Raw genomic sequence first — 16,817 nt, forward strand, 5'->3', positions numbered from 1 at the left:
AGACCATTCCTGGTGACTACCTCTTGAAACTCATCAAGGGAATGCCAAGAGTGTGCAAAGCAGTCATCAAAGCAAAAGGTGGATACTTTGAAGAACCTAGAATATAAGACATAATTTCAGCTGTTTCACACTTTTTTGTTAAGTATATAATTCCACATGTGTTAATTAATAGTTTTGATGCCTTCAGTGTGAATGTACAATTTTCATAGTCATGAAAATACAGAAAAATCTTTAAATGAGAAAGTGTGTCCAAACTTTTGGTCTGTACTGTACATTTGTGGTATCCTGATGGAGTCATAGTGCTCCGAAACGCGTTGAATAAAATCACATTTCATCTGATCCTCCATCTGGATTTCTATCCTTTAAGCGACGTGGAATTAATCCACCTTTTTTTCCACTTTTTTTTACCTTGGCTGGTCACAAGGAGACCAGTGGATCTGCAGCAGCTAATTTTTGTATGAGCCTATGTTTTGGGCACTATCTGATGAGTAAATCTAATTAGAACTTATCTCTTATTACTCGGGTAAGACCCTATTGCGCTTTTTTCTTTCCAACTGTTTTACATACCTACTGTGAAGCATGAGGGTGGCAGCATCCTGCTTTGGGGCTGTTTCCCTGCAAAGGGACCAACACGACTGATCCGTGTACATGAAAGAATAAATGGGGCCATGTATTGTTAGATTTTGAGTGCAAACCTCCTTCCATTAGCAATGGCATTGAAGATGAAACGTTGATGGGTCTTTCAGCATGACAATGATCCCAAGCACACTGCCAGGGCAACAAAGAACTGGCTTTGTAAGAAGCATATGAAGGTCCTGGAGTGGCCTAGCCAGTCTCCAGATCTCAACCTTATAGAAAACCTTTGGAGCGAGTTGAAAGTCCATGTTACCCAGTGACAGGCCCAAACATCACTGCTCTAGAGGAGATCTGCATGGAGGAATGGGCCAAAATGCCATCAACAGTGTGTGCCAACCTTGTGAAGACTTACAGAAAACGTTTGACCTCTGTCATTGCCAACAAAGGATATATAACAAAATATTGAGATGAGCTTTTGTTAATGACCAAATACTTATTTTCCAGCGTAATTTGCACAATAAATCTTGCCAAATCAGACAAGGTCATTTTCTGGATTTGTTTTCTCATTTTGACTCTCAAAGATGTGGTCTACCTATGATGTCAATTACCGGCCTCTCTCGTCTTTTTAAGTGGGAGAACTTGCACAATTAGAGGCTGACTAAATACTTTTTTCCCCACTGTATATATAATCTGTCTATAAAATAGTTATTCATGTTATTTGTTGAATAACACATGCTCATGTGACCATTCATCAAGCAATGGCTTTTGTAAGATATCTAGGTACTAAACAGTCTAACTACAGCAAATAAAATTGAAGCTTGGGTGATGGGTACTTTTCCTAGCATCCAGCTACAAAGACCATTTGGGAGCAGCATTGTGGCCTGCGGTGAAATAGACAGTAGTTCTTAGCCAATCAGCAACATGAGTGTGTGGCGGCTGGGGTCCTGCAATGCTAATTGATTGACAGCATCATTCAGCACAGGAGGCATCTACCCAGACTTTAAATTCTGGTGCTGAATAGTAGGAGTTGAATATTTTATAGGCATGGTATAGATGCCCTGTCTTAAAGTGTTCTAGAATGTATTCATTTTTATACGTTATCACATTTTATCTGTGTAACATTACCATCATTACTGGATAACTGGAATATCATGTCATTTCATTTTTGCGATTAATATTAGCAGAGAGACAAGTCAGTTGTAGCAGTCACAACCAGTTGGTGTTAAGTTTTGGTTTGTGCACAGAGACTCTTCTTGACATCTTTTTCAGCTTCACAAAGGCTTGGTAAGTAAAAGAACACAGCAGAGGACATTTTACATTGGCTTTCCTGCAGTGAGCTGACGTACTTTCATTTATAAGACTGACATTTTTATTGATAACCGTGACTGTTTTTTTTGGCCAAGTGCAAAACTGTAGTAAATCAATGATGAATCAACCTCCAGGAAACACAGAAGCCGCTCAGACACATAGCTGCAGGTACAATACAGTCCCCTGCTGTGACACGGATGAAAGAGGCACAGTCTTTAGGGGTGTACTCAAGAATAGACTCAAGTCTTTACACATACAAGTGAAGGAAAGTTTTAGTGACACATTTATACTTTTTATTCCCCTACTGTCATCATTTCTCATATTAAGATATTTGCGGTGAAACTATAATCATTTTTGATCCCAAGCTGATTGGTTTATTAACAATAAGTGCAGATAGATGGAGCTACATTTACTTCACAAAAGGACAATATAGTGAGACAAATTGTGGAGACAACGTAGTACAGCATGGATTTGTTATGCCCATAGCTTTGCTGGTAAAGGAATTATCTGGGCAGCAATAATTGGACAGAGAAATGGGACAAGTGTTACCAATTAACATATGTTTCACTGAATGTTACCATTTGTTACCTGAAGTATCGGCACAGTTAAGAGTTTTCCCTCCACAGCAGCGCTCCCTTCGAAGGAACTGTAGTCATCCTCATTCACTTGAATAGAGCCGGCTGCAATGGGTGACTCTATTAAAGGCATGTGGCGAAAAGTTATCATGGGTATACGTTTAACGTTAAAGCCCCACAATAAGTTTTTGGTGAGTTTTTGAAGCTGCATTTTTTGCTCTGCAAAAAAACACAGCGTGTTGCATTTTCAGCAAAGTGGATGGGATTTATAGACATCTCATGCCCACAGTACTTTTTTTTTTTTTACTTAGTGTAAACTGATCTGTGGTGCGTGTTTGAAGTTCACAACATGTCCATGTCTCCTCTGAGTACACACAGTTTTTTGTGCAGATTTTCCCCGTAGAATTTAATTAGATGCAGAAAATATGCAGGTAAGAAACACATGGATATTTAGCGTTTTTCCGCTATGAGAACACACTAAATTCACATGTAATCCACACAAGTAACCTAATTTAGCTAATTGGTGTAGGAAATTTGCAACATCAAAAACTCACCAAATGCTCATTGTGGGCACATAGTATTGCACAGATTTAATAATAATAATAATAATAATAATAATGATTATAATAATTTTATTTCTATAGCACCAACATATAGAAATAAAATTATTACTATAAGATTTATTAACAGGAAAACCTGAATTTTGGTGCAAATCAACTTCATAAGTTTCTTTTCCTGAGTATTAAACAGGCTCAAATGTGCAAAACGTACCTGCATATATTACTACATTTGGTGCAAATGTCTCCAGTGATAAATGTTTTTTAAACTTGACTTTGATATGCCAGTCTAAATGTTAGCCATAGAGTTTTCTTAAAAAAAAACAACAAAAAAAAAACTTTGCCACACCTGTCTACAGTTTGTTTGTGCTATTGCATATCAGCCTAATTAATTTCAATGGAGCTAAGCTGCAATATCAGACAAAACTCTTATATACAGTAGATGTGGCGCTGTTTCTAGAAGAAAGATTAATCCTGTACAACTTAATTTTTAAAAAAAGAGATTTGGAAGTCTGTACCTATTGTAAGGTTTCTCTTACTGAGAGTGTTGGGGGACACTCGCTTAGCCGCGATATTTAAGCACACAGCATGGGTTTTTATATCAAAACAGTCCATACGGTTTATTAAGCCTCTTAAACCGGGTTTAAACACAGTTCATTACATAGAACACAACAGGCACCAACAGTCTCTTTGGTACCTGACGGGAGCTCCTGCTCCACCTTGCCGACTCTTCCAACAGCCTTTGGGTAAGCTGCCTAACGGGGATCACCAACTCGCCTGGTCAATACACAGTAGTCAGTCCAGACCTCACCGAAGGACTCCAGCTTCCCCACACTCTGTTAACCCTCTTCCGGGTAAGCTGCCTAACGGGGATCACCGACTCGCCTGTCCGGCACACAGTAGTCAGTCCAGACCTCACCGAAGGACTCCAGCTTCCCCACACAGTAACAGACACCGGCCCAGCAGATCCTGGTGCTCACCTCGTACCCACAGGTCCTGGACCCCGTCCTCCACCTGTTAGCTTAGGTCCTGGACCCCGTCCTCCACCTATCAGCTTAGGCCCTGGACCCCGTCCTCCACCTGTCACAACAGGTCCTGGACCCCGTCCTCCGCCTGTCAGCTTAGGTCCTGGACCCCGTTCTCCACCTATCAGCTTAGGTCCTGGACCCCGTCCTCCACCTGTTACCTTAGGTTACCAGGATCACGCCGGTGGCCTAGTCCATGTTCTCAGGTGCTCTCCGGACCCTAGTCGTTCCTAGGACAATCCAGCACCTTCACCTCGTTCTCTGGTGCTTGCAGGACCCTGGTCATTCCCAGGCCAATCCAGCAGCGTTCAGGACCCTAGTCATTCCTAGGACAGTCCTGCATCTTCGGGACCCTAGTCATTCCTAGGACAGTCCCCGGGACCCTAGTCATTCCTAGGACGGTCCCAACGGTCAGCGTTGTTCGATCTCAGGTGCTCTCCGGACCCCAGTCATTCCTGGGCCAATCCAGCACCATTCGGGACCCTAGTCATTCCTAGGACAATCCCCCCGGCCAGGTCCATACACAGGAACCACACAGGTTTCACACAGGACCTGCCGGACACGCCTCTCATGTGACCCACAACCTGGTCACATTATATACCTGAAACCACACCCCTGGATGGGTGTGTGGATGTGTGGCTAGTCTGACCCTCCCGTCTCTCATGACTAGCCTAGTAAGTCACCCAAACTTAACTATACACATTGCAACAAAACTCTTGAGGGACTACAGGTCCCAGCATAACCACAATACATCTGACTTACTACGCAGACTCCTTCCGCGACACACATCGGCCATTCATAACACTGCCGATTACAGGTACACCATGAATATCATCACCACAGATACGCCTCCATGCATATCTCACAGAGCGCACAGAGCGCCCCCTAGCTGCCACAGGGGTCACTACACCATCACATATATCACATATCCTCCCCCTCTGTTCACACCCGTAGGGTTGAACACCTGACAAACACCTGGACTCTCGAGACAGGTCACACACACTCTTGTCCTACCAGTCAAGAAGACCGTCTCAGTCGGTTTTGAGCAACACTCATAATCATACTCATACCCTTATTGGGTTACCCCGCCCCCAGCGGTCAACACGTAGGCCTTAAGCTTTGGCCCTTAAGTCACAGTTTGTCTGTGTTACCAAATGTCACTACATTTTTCTACCAGGTCTCCCACCTAGGTCACTCAACACTGAGTTAACTGAGGAGTTACTGCCTCCAACTCTTCCTTGGCGATCAGCCATTCCACCAAGCCCAGGCGACTTTGAGCTTCGCTGGCTTGCTCCGAACGTCGAGTTACTTCACCATTCCTCAACAGGACCATCTGTTCCACGCGTAAGCACCGTAGACGCGTATTCTTCAGGACAGGTCCTCGCTTCACTGTGACTTCCTTAGTCGACAGTACCACCAACTGTTTCATCTCTAGTGCCCAATGCACACCATACGCTTTTACTGACTTTTCAAAGGCTTCATGCACACCCTCACCGGTACATGCATCTTGCGCCTCTTCGGGTACATCTACCACACACTTGAAGAGTGGATCCTCACTTTCTTCAGGAACGGACGGCCCCTGTTTTGCCATCGTCCTTTCCAACAAGACATCTGCCACAACCGGGTGACTCTCTTGTTCGGCTCTTAACGCCCACTCTTCTTCAGCTTTTCCCTCTTCCAGACCCCTGGTCAAAATGGGCACTAGCAGATGTGAGTCTTCAACCAGCATCTTCTTCTCTTGTAGAAGACCACATAATGCTTCTCTGAGCCCTTTCACATCCTCCCTTAAGGCTTGACTCTCACCTTGCCAGGTTAACAGGTGACTTCTGAGCTCCGAGACTTCCTTCTCCAGCCCACTCATCCTGAGCTCAGCCTCTTTTCTCAGGAGCCTTTCTTGTTCGACATGTTCTCTCACTGTCTCTTTCTCACTGGCATCACCGTCTGAATGGGAGTCACCACCAACCGTCAGCACGGCACATGCCCTTGTTACTGGCCATGACTTGTCACAGTCACCCCCAGAGTCTGTGTCACACTCCACAGTACGTTGACCCCGCAAGTCACTCTCTGTCTGGGTGTCAGTTCCACTTGTCTTATCCAACAGACCACTACCAGTCATATTGTGGCACACTTCAAGTGACGTCAGGTCAGTTAGTTGGGCAATCGCACCTTTTCCCTTGGTCAGGCCTACATTAGGACTGTCACCTCTAGGGGGCGCATTCTCTACATTACTAACTGACCTCCAAATTACACCCACAAACACGTCACCCTTTTCCCACAGTGCTGCCAAATCTTGTCCTATTACCATAGGATACGGTAAGATCGGATCTACATCCACTTCACGGTATGTGGAAACTTCCAGTGCGACAATGTAGATAGTGGCTACCTGGAGATATTCAGTGTCCCCAGGTGACACAAAATCTTCTAGACGGGTTCTCAGCACAGACGCTTCTCTCCCCGGGTCTATCAATCCCCGCACACACTTTCCATCCATCCAAAAAATACACAGACGTGGCTCCTCACTGATTGCCACCCCTTTTTTGGCTCCACCCCCTTTTTGGGCAAGGGCTTCGCTTTTTAACACCACCCCGTTTCGGGATTCAGCCCCCCTTCGGGATTCCACCCCTTTTTGGGCCATTACCCCTATTCGGGTTACCGCCCCTTTTGGGGACTCCGCCCCCTTTTGGGCAACTATTTCCATTTGGGTTCCTGCTCACTATTAGGGATACTCCCCTCCCTGGGACACACCCCGTGAACTTCCCCACGGCACTCAAGCCCCAGTTCACACAGTACACCCCAACGTCTCTGGGCTTGTACTGTCCCTTTAAGAGTCTGCACAAAAGAAAAAAAAAATATATATATTTTTTTTTTCTATGTCAGTTCACCAGCTCCTGCTGGTACCGCCACAGCTCCTGCTGCAGTCACACACAATCGGCACCTCCAGGTGCTACCAGCCACAAGTCACTGTAGCTCCGCCTGCTGTGGAACCTCTCGCTGCAACCACGGCTACTCTCCACACGGCTCTGCACGGCTCCACCGCTTGTCACCTTCGTGACCCCGCCGAGTCACAGTCGACGCTTGTCACCTTCGTAACCCCGCCGAGTTACAGCCGACGCTTGTCACCTTCGTGGCTCTGCCACAGCAATTAACTCCACGTGCTAGCGGGATCGTTGCCAAAATTCTCCACCAATTTGTAAGGTTTCTCTTACTGAGAGTGTTGGGGGACACTCGCTTAGCCGCGATATTTAAGCACACAGCATGGGTTTTTATATCAAAACAGTCCATACGGTTTATTAAGCCTCTTAAACCGGGTTTAAACACAGTTCATTACATAGAACACAACAGGCACCAACAGTCTCTTTGGTACCTGACGGGAGCTCCTGCTCCACCTTGCCGACTCTTCCAACAGCCTTTGGGTAAGCTGCCTAACGGGGATCACCAACTCGCCTGGTCAATACACAGTAGTCAGTCCAGACCTCACCGAAGGACTCCAGCTTCCCCACACTCTGTTAACCCTCTTCCGGGTAAGCTGCCTAACGGGGATCACCGACTCGCCTGTCCGGCACACAGTAGTCAGTCCAGACCTCACCGAAGGACTCCAGCTTCCCCACACAGTAACAGACACCGGCCCAGCAGATCCTGGTGCTCACCTCGTACCCACAGGTCCTGGACCCCGTCCTCCACCTGTTAGCTTAGGTCCTGGACCCCGTCCTCCACCTATCAGCTTAGGCCCTGGACCCCGTCCTCCACCTGTCACAACAGGTCCTGGACCCCGTCCTCCGCCTGTCAGCTTAGGTCCTGGACCCCGTCCTCCACCTATCAGCTTAGGTCCTGGACCCCGTCCTCCACCTGTTACCTTAGGTTACCAGGATCACGCCGGTGGCCTAGTCCATGTTCTCAGGTGCTCTCCGGACCCTAGTCGTTCCTAGGACAATCCAGCACCTTCACCTCGTTCTCTGGTGCTTGCAGGACCCTGGTCATTCCCAGGCCAATCCAGCAGCGTTCAGGACCCTAGTCATTCCTAGGACAGTCCTGCATCTTCGGGACCCTAGTCATTCCTAGGACAGTCCCCGGGACCCTAGTCATTCCTAGGACGGTCCCAACGGTCAGCGTTGTTCGATCTCAGGTGCTCTCCGGACCCCAGTCATTCCTGGGCCAATCCAGCACCATTCGGGACCCTAGTCATTCCTAGGACAATCCCCCCGGCCAGGTCCATACACAGGAACCACACAGGTTTCACACAGGACCTGCCGGACACGCCTCTCATGTGACCCACAACCTGGTCACATTATATACCTGAAACCACACCCCTGGATGGGTGTGTGGATGTGTGGCTAGTCTGACCCTCCCGTCTCTCATGACTAGCCTAGTAAGTCACCCAAACTTAACTATACACATTGCAACAAAACTCTTGAGGGACTACAGGTCCCAGCATAACCACAATACATCTGACTTACTACGCAGACTCCTTCCGCGACACACATCGGCCATTCATAACACTGCCGATTACAGGTACACCATGAATATCATCACCACAGATACGCCTCCATGCATATCTCACAGAGCGCACAGAGCGCCCCCTAGCTGCCACAGGGGTCACTACACCATCACATATATCACACTATATTTGTACCTATATTTGTTTACTTTAGATCTATATTGCAGATTTAAAATATATGCAAAACCACTAGAGATGAGCAAAAAAATGTGCATACCCAATTTTGCCCTCTGGCTCTATCCTCTGTTACAGAATCCTTTTGCTCATTTCTAAAAACCCAACAAATGTGTAGTTGCCAACTAAGATCTTACTGTGATCTTGCAATCCACCAAGAGTTTTTTTCATTTGACTCATTATTTCACATTTGATTTCAAATATTATATATCACTACAGGAATCCAGTACTATGAGGAATTATAGTCAAATCAACATTTGTTATTCATCTGTCCCAGGAACAAGCTCCAGGCCTAGTTTCCTTCACCTATATCCATCTCCCTTTTTAGCAGTCAATACTAAGTTTCTCAGGCAACCAAGTGAACGTCTCAGCTATCATCATCCTGCCATAGACTTTTTAGCTGTAGGCTAGCTCTGGCACAGGTCAGGAGCTTCGGTATTATATATAATATTGTCCACAGTTGCCTCAACTGTCGGACAAGATTCATCTAGTTCACTTGACTGAGCTTCAACCAGGTGTTTATTGTCTTAACTTCTACTTCTGATGTCCATGCTGCAGCATCACACTTACTTTGGGCCTACAGGCCTCCATTGGCTTCAGGTTTTGCTCTTCTGGAACCTCAGCAGCAATCAATTCAAGGGACACAAGACTTGTAAAACCACTTCAACTTTTACTTAATGAATTACAGACTTTACAAGCAGGCATACAGGATAAGCCCCAACGGTTGTCGTCTTTCCCACAGGTAACGGACACAACTTTCGCCCTGGTTCTCCGTATGGGTGGAGTATCCCTCTTGCTATTTTCTCTAGCACTAGGAATTCTTCTCTACCACTAGCAGTGCACCCGGATTGCAATACATTCTGCCCCATGTAGTCTGAGTCAATCTTTCCCTGTAGCTTCACAGGCTGAGTGCGCCCAAAGGCCCTGACATCCATCTCAAGGTTCCCCAGGCTGGTAGGCGGAAGGTTATTTTTGGTAATCCACTCCCCAGAGTATTAGAATCACATTGTCCCTAGCAGCCCAATACTTGAAACTGCTTCTGACACTTCACACTACTGTCCCTCAACTGTCTGACACTTCCTGAACCTGACACTAACACTCAGTTCCCCGCTCCCAAACTGGGCCAGCCCTTACAGTTGACCCTGCCTAGACAAGACTGCAGCCTCAGTGACTGTTACCATTTTATAACATGCATTCATATAAAATACTTTTAACGCTTTAGAGTGTCAAGGAGCAGACAATGAGCTTCACCACTCCTACATATGCGTCACTTGTTTATATGCCATACTATATATTCTGCTGTACTGCCCCTCGCTGTCCACATGTCACCCATCATGACATGCTCCACTGCAGCATTGCCTTTGATCCGTTCTACTCACCCAGCTTAGATAATCCATCTCAACCAGGTGAGCCCAAAGCATTAGTACTGTCACAAGGCAATTTTTATTCCTGTTTCCTGATTTTGACATTTAGCACTACTTATTGTTGTGTGGTTTGACATGTTCTACCAATAAAGTACCCATGTGTTAGGGATTTGTAATAAATGCTTATGTTTGTGGATCTAACAATTCAAAAACTATGCAAAATTGTACCAAGATTGTGGAATGTGTGATAGTAAGAGCTCATAGTATGCACCCACATATTGGGGTGGGGTGGGGGGAAGGATGGGAGTCATGGCTGTGAAAGGGGATTTTTCACTAGTTGTGACACATAGTGAAACAATGAATACATCAGGTATACAGGTATAAAAAGATAGTTTACAGCAAGGTATGTGATTCATTTTTCAAACAGATATCTGGAGACCACTCTACTCACTGATTATCTTTAGTGTTGGTGTATATGACAGCGATCGTCCCCCGAAGTACTGGAGCAAACTGACTGAGGTTTTATTGTGCTCTGATTCTGTGTGATATTTGTATCTTATTGATATACATTTTTTATATAACCGATATGTGCATTTAAGCTATGTGCGTTGAGTATTTGCTTGCAGAAATTTCTCAGCAGGAAAAACGCTGTGGCAAAAATGCGCATTTTTGATGCGTTTTTTGCATGCATTTTTGTACAGCAATGAAGGCTTTTTTGAGCTAAATAAATCCAATGGGATTAGAGCTTGGTGTCAACAGCTGTCATGGACACCAAGCCCTAAGTTTAATAATGAAAAGGTGTCAGCCCGACACCTTCATTACTAAGCCGATAAGTAAACACAATCACACACAAACCTATACACACATTGTCACCTAAGTAGAAGTGTTAACAGAACAAATATACATAGGCTGTAACCAAACAGCAACTGTTAATTTTAAAGAAAAAAATAGCGTGGGCTCCTGCGTAATTTTAGTAATCATACTCACCGAGTGCCTAATCCACCGAAGCCAACATCTGCAACAAAAATAAAATAATAAACCACAATATTCCTCACCTGTCCACAGAGAAGGTAATCCATGTCCCATGATGATCCTGACAACTTTGAGAGCAGTCACTGATGTGACTGATCTCCAAGACAGCCGGCAATAGACTGACATGAGGTAATCGCTCCCGCAGTGTATCACTTGAGTTGTCGTGAGAAAGTTCTCACACAGCAGTGCCGTAAGTGAGAGCACCGTGTCGCTACACTTTTGTAGAAGCCGTGACAGCTCCAGTTCTGCTTTAATTTAAATGCGGTTTTTACTTTTAAGCCAGCAAGGGTTAATGTCAGTTTCCTTGATGGCAGCTGCTGCGCTGCTGGTCAGCTGATGTGGGTGTTGACGACTCCCACCATCCTTTAAATAGTCGTGTGTCACATCAGCTGACTGTTGGTGATAGAGTTATTCTATGTAGACCAGCCTTGGAGTGTGCAGCTCTCTGGTGTCAGCACTGTATCTGCTACTTTTGTGGAGTTCTGGTTCCTGTTTCTGTATCCTCTGCGGAGCTTGGCAGCGGAGCCTGGAGCTAAGTTACTTGTTTATTTACCTTGTCTGTCTCATACTTGTCACTATCACCTGTGTCTGTACCATCTATAGTGGTGAGGCTAGCATTCTTGCCAGCCAGTGCACTAGCCAGGGTTTAGTGAGGTAGTGATGATCGAAAAGCATAGCATTGTTAAATAGATCTCCTGATCATGCTCAGGTGATCTCCGAGTATTTGTTAGTGCTCGGAGATTTAGTTTTCGTTGCCTCAGCTGCATGATTTATGGCTGCTAAACAGGCTGAATACATGTGAGGAATGCCTGTTTGCTTGGGAATTCCCACATGTATTCAGGCTGTCTAGCATCCGTAAATCATGCAGCTGAGGCAACAGAAACTAAATCTCCGAGCACTAACAAATACTCGGAGAGACCCAAGTAACAATGCTATTCGCTCATCACTATTAGTGAGGTGACAGCTAGGGACTAGGCACGTGATGGCGGTGGGGGAAAGGACCTGCATAGAGCATTAGGGGAGCTTAGTGATAGGCACAGACTGTGTTAGGAGGTGCCCCATCCCCTGTTCCCTATTGTAAGGGCCTTCCTCCCCCTTTTCTCATCCTGTTGTTGGTGTTTGTTGTGCCGTGTGCTGAACCGACCCTTGTGTGTCGTGACACACCGGAGCTGATCAGCTGATGAACTCCGGTGAACTTTCTCACGGCAGCTCAGTAATACACTGCGGTAGTGATTACCTCCTATCAGTGTATCGCCGGCAGCCTGGTAGAGCAGTCACATCTCTACCCGGCATTTTTTCTAGGAGACGAGAGCATCGGGGATTTGGTGTTAGGTGAGTATAATTTTTTTTAATTTTTATTTGAATATGTATGTAATTATTTTACTTTTTTTTTTCAGTGAGCACAGGCGCCGGCTGATAAGACTGTCTCCCATCAGCGGCACCTGCCGTTACTGTTATTACTGACAGCAGACGTAGACCGATGGGAGCAGTAGTCTCATCAGACCATGTTTGCTGACCTGCGGTCAGCTTTTTACAGCAGGTCACCGCTGCGGGGTCACGCTGACAACTAAAAGTGTGACCTGCAGCGCTTTGACAGATGGTCTTACCAGCGGTATTGTTACCGCCGATAAGAACCTCTGCGCTGGTGCTTCCCACACTGTCACACAGATGACAGCGTAGGAAACACCATAGGAAGCCGGTGAAATGCAAACAAAAACTCAGCAAATCCGCAAACATTTTTATACCTGCGTTTTTGCTGTGGATTTGACTGACTCAATTGAAGTCAATGGGTGAAAAACGCTGCAGAAAAGCACAAAGAATTGACATGCAGAAAAAAACGCACTGCAAATGCTCAAAGAAAATTTACTGATCATGTGCACAACACTTCAAGATTGTCATTGAATTAGCTTGCATAATTATTCCATAGCATTTTTGGCCCATTACCGCGCAAAGAAAACGCCAAGAAAATGCATAAAAAATGCACTATGTGCACACAGCCTTAGTATCCTGTAATACCATATATCGTATCAGTAATACCATATATCGTATCAGTGCGAAGCATGAGAAGTGATTTGGCTAGGTGAGAGCCTCTCACCTAGCCAAATCAGTTCTCATGCTTCGCACTGACGAGGGCCAACAGCCCGAAACACCGTGTCTGCGAATTGAGATACTGATTTGGCTTTTATCCTAAGTCATATTGCACGACTCGTTAAAGGGTTGATTGTGACTTGTAGGATCGCTACTTCCAATAGGTGGCGCTATAGAGTTAAGTCCTCTTTTTTTCAGCAGAGGCAATTTGCATATTTAAATTCCCAGAGGAGCATTGCACAGCGAATAAGCCTCCTTACCTTGACAAGCCAGCTGGTATGTCACTCTCCATAAGGAGAAACGTTATCTATTTACTTAGGATTTGTGAGTGAGCTTCTTTATTCTCGCAATGCATGAATCCTCTTTCAAACAGCACCTTTACTAGAAATAGACTAATAATGGTGATAATGAAAATAAACTTTTTCCCAATGTTTGCACCTTTTATCTGAATGAATTTCTGGAGCTACATCCATTTATGTGTGTACTTTTTCAGCATGTTTTGTTCATGTTTGTAAAGTATTTCATTGGATTTCATTAAGGATAACATATCTCACTTTCCTCTTATTCTTTAATGCTTTTAAACATTTTTTTGCTAAATCTACCAAATATGAATATGTCTTCACACAAAAGACCAGAAGCTGAATATAGTTCCCAAAAGGCATTGCAGAAGTATTGGTCTGACTAATTGTAGCTGCAATATATATCTTGGTACCGTGTTCGCCAGTAGATAGAAAAGTGTTTAGAATTGAGAGTCCTCAGTGGTTGATACCTTTTAATGGCTAACTGAAAAGATGGTAACAAATTGCAAGCTTTCGAGACTACACAGGTCTCTTCATCAGGCATAGACTAATACAAATTCTGAAGAATCACATATTTATGCACAACATAGCACAGAAAAAAAAACACCCATGGATAAGACAGGTGGCATGAAGCAGAATTACCATGAGTGATAAACAGTTATGTCCATAAATGTTGGGCCAGTTCTTAGATAAGGAATGTTTTATTGTCCTCCGATTGGGGTCTCTGTTGTGATGACCCCTCATAGTCTGAGGGGCAAGTTCTTTAGTAGATGTAAAAAGACATAAATCCATGCGACACATTCATTCCACCACTAAGACAGTCAAAGGTCGTCATCAGCTTATATCCCCAGACTCTTCTGTCTCTCTGAGTTTTAAAATTACCTTTTAACACAAGTAATTTCATGTCCATAATGCTATGATTTGGGAGACAAAAATGTATTGCCACAGGTAGATACATTCTTTTTTCTCTTATTGTGTGGCGGTGAGAATTCATTCTTGTTCTAAGCTTTTGCCCTGTCTCCCCCACATACAGACCCCCAGTTGGACATTTAGTACAAATAATTAGGTACACCACATTAGATGTGATGCAGCTGAAAGTACCTGGTATCTTGTAGTCCTGATGCGAGTTGGGAATCTTTATCTTGTCCATGGTCATTATAAATGGACAGGTTTTAAATTTTTTCTGATTGCAAGGAAAGGTTCCTGCAGCTGTTGGAGAGGACAGGGAGCATCTGACAATGATGCTTCTTAGATTTGGGAGCTGCCTAAAACACAGTAGTGGGGGGTCTGGAAATATGCATTGTAATCGGGCATCTTTTTGTAGTAAAGGTTGTAATTTCCATGCAGCTCCCCTTAGCACCTCCAGATTTGGATTGTAGGTAACTACTAGAGGTACCCGGTTATTTTCTTCTTTAGCTTTGTAATGTAGCAGGTGATTCCTTGATATTCTGGTGGCTCTTGTAATCTGGTTTTCAATTGTTCTTGGATGGTAGCCCTGATTCAAAAAGGTCTTTCTGAGGCGATCAAGGTGTTCATCCCTATCCATGGGGTTGGAACATATACGATTGTATCTGATGGCTTGGCTGTAGACAATGGAGTTTTTTATGTGTTTTGGATGGAAACTGTCGACCTTTGACTGTCTTAGTGGTGGAATGAATGTGTCGCATGAATTTATGTCTTTTTACATCAACTAAGGAACTTGCCCCTCAGACTATGAGGGGTCATCACAACAGAGACCCCAATCGGAGGACAATAAAACATTCCTTATCTAAGAACTGGCCCAACATTTATGGACATAACTGTTTATCACTCATGGTAATTCTGCTTCATGCCACCTGTCTTATCCATGTTTTTTTTTTTTTGTGTGCTATGTTGTGTATAAATATGTGATTCTTCAGTATTTGTATTAGTCTATGCCTGATGAAGAGACCTGTGTAGTCTCGAAAGCTTGCAATTTGTTACCATCTTTTCAGTTAGCCATTAAAAGGTATCAACCACTGAGGACTCTCAATTCTAAACATTTTTTTAATTGTAGCTGAGGATTCATTTGCAGCTAAGTGCATTTTTATATTAGGAGACACTGTAAAAACATGATAATAACACTATAATGGTGTATGTATAGTCAGATAATGTTGTTGACCTTTCTGTTCATACTGAAAATATATATTTTCTAGCATCTCTGGCACAAATGTTACAATGAATCGAAATGAATTAGCAATGTCTGTAAATTAGAACGGTAACATGTGGGGGACAACTCTTATAATATATGAGTGAGCCTACGTGTATAGTTCCTGAAGCACGCTTGTGTATATTTTCACATGGGGCCAGGTGAATTAAATCTGTGTGGCTACCTGACACAGACATAAAATTTATATGTAGAATGTTTTTTTTTTAATAGAGTAACTTCCATCTGGTTGTATTATGTCTGTAGAATGCTAGGAATATCAGTGCAAATAATCAGAAGAGAGTCCAGTATGGATGTTTAAGAGATCAATAATGCAGTTTTGAGATGAAAATGCACATTTAAAAAACAAAAAAACAAAACAGGACTTCTACATCCGCAGCCTCCAACACGCAGCGGTCAGATGTTATAACATAGTGGATGGGATTTCAAGAAATCCCATGTCCACTATGCGTGCACCGACGCCCGCAGCTTCCCTGCGGAGACGGACACGCGGCGTGTTTTTCCATTTTTGCATATTGTCCAAGATTTAACAAGATAATGTGCAAGAGAATCCCTTTCCAGTCTCATGTTGCCAGTTTGGTGTCATCACCACTTTCTGTTTCCTTTGCAGCAGCAAAGTGCTGTAAATGCTGATGGTAGTGATTGGCTGCAGCATGGTAAATAAACAACAGCAAGGAACAGGAGCATTGTTGGAGCTGCAAGGGATTATACAGGTGAGGCTTTTTTAATTTCATCTCCTTGCCTTATATTATTTTGCTTTAAATCTTGGACAACCCCTTAAAGGTGTTGTCCGGTGTAAAATGAAAAGTCTGCAGTGACTCTGTGTGTCTGCAGACTTATGAATCCCCCCAGCGCATGCACTATACACTAGCAAAGATTCAATGTTTTCTGAGCTGGGAATGGAGTGATGTATGCAATATGCATACTCCCGTGCAGAAGCCGTCTAGTGGGTGCAGCCTTGCTCCATACAACTGTATGGAGCGAGGGCGCAGCCTTCTAGTGGGTGCAGCCACCCACTGTGCATGGCCTCACTCTATACATTTATATGGAGTGAGGCTGCGCCCACTAGACGGCTTCTGCACGGGAGTATGCATATCGCATACCTGACAGCCATTGCCGGCTCAGAAACCAGTGAATCA

General features: G+C 44.4%; 1 protein-coding gene across 1 annotated transcript in view; it reads left to right on the forward strand.

The window, feature by feature from the left end:
• The window catches only part of METTL4 (methyltransferase 4, N6-adenosine), a 295,930-nt gene extending 279,548 nt beyond the window's left edge, over nt 1-16,382 (forward strand). The window contains exon 8 of the mRNA XM_077270312.1: nt 16,289-16,382. Within this exon, the coding sequence (XP_077126427.1) occupies nt 16,289-16,311 (23 nt within the window). The 3' untranslated portion in view covers nt 16,312-16,382. The remainder of the gene's footprint in view (nt 1-16,288) is intronic.
• The last annotated feature ends 435 nt before the right edge of the window (nt 16,383-16,817 follow it).

This window comes from Ranitomeya variabilis, chromosome 6 (genome assembly GCF_051348905.1).
Source record: "Ranitomeya variabilis isolate aRanVar5 chromosome 6, aRanVar5.hap1, whole genome shotgun sequence".
NCBI classification, from domain to species: domain Eukaryota; kingdom Metazoa; phylum Chordata; class Amphibia; order Anura; family Dendrobatidae; genus Ranitomeya; species Ranitomeya variabilis.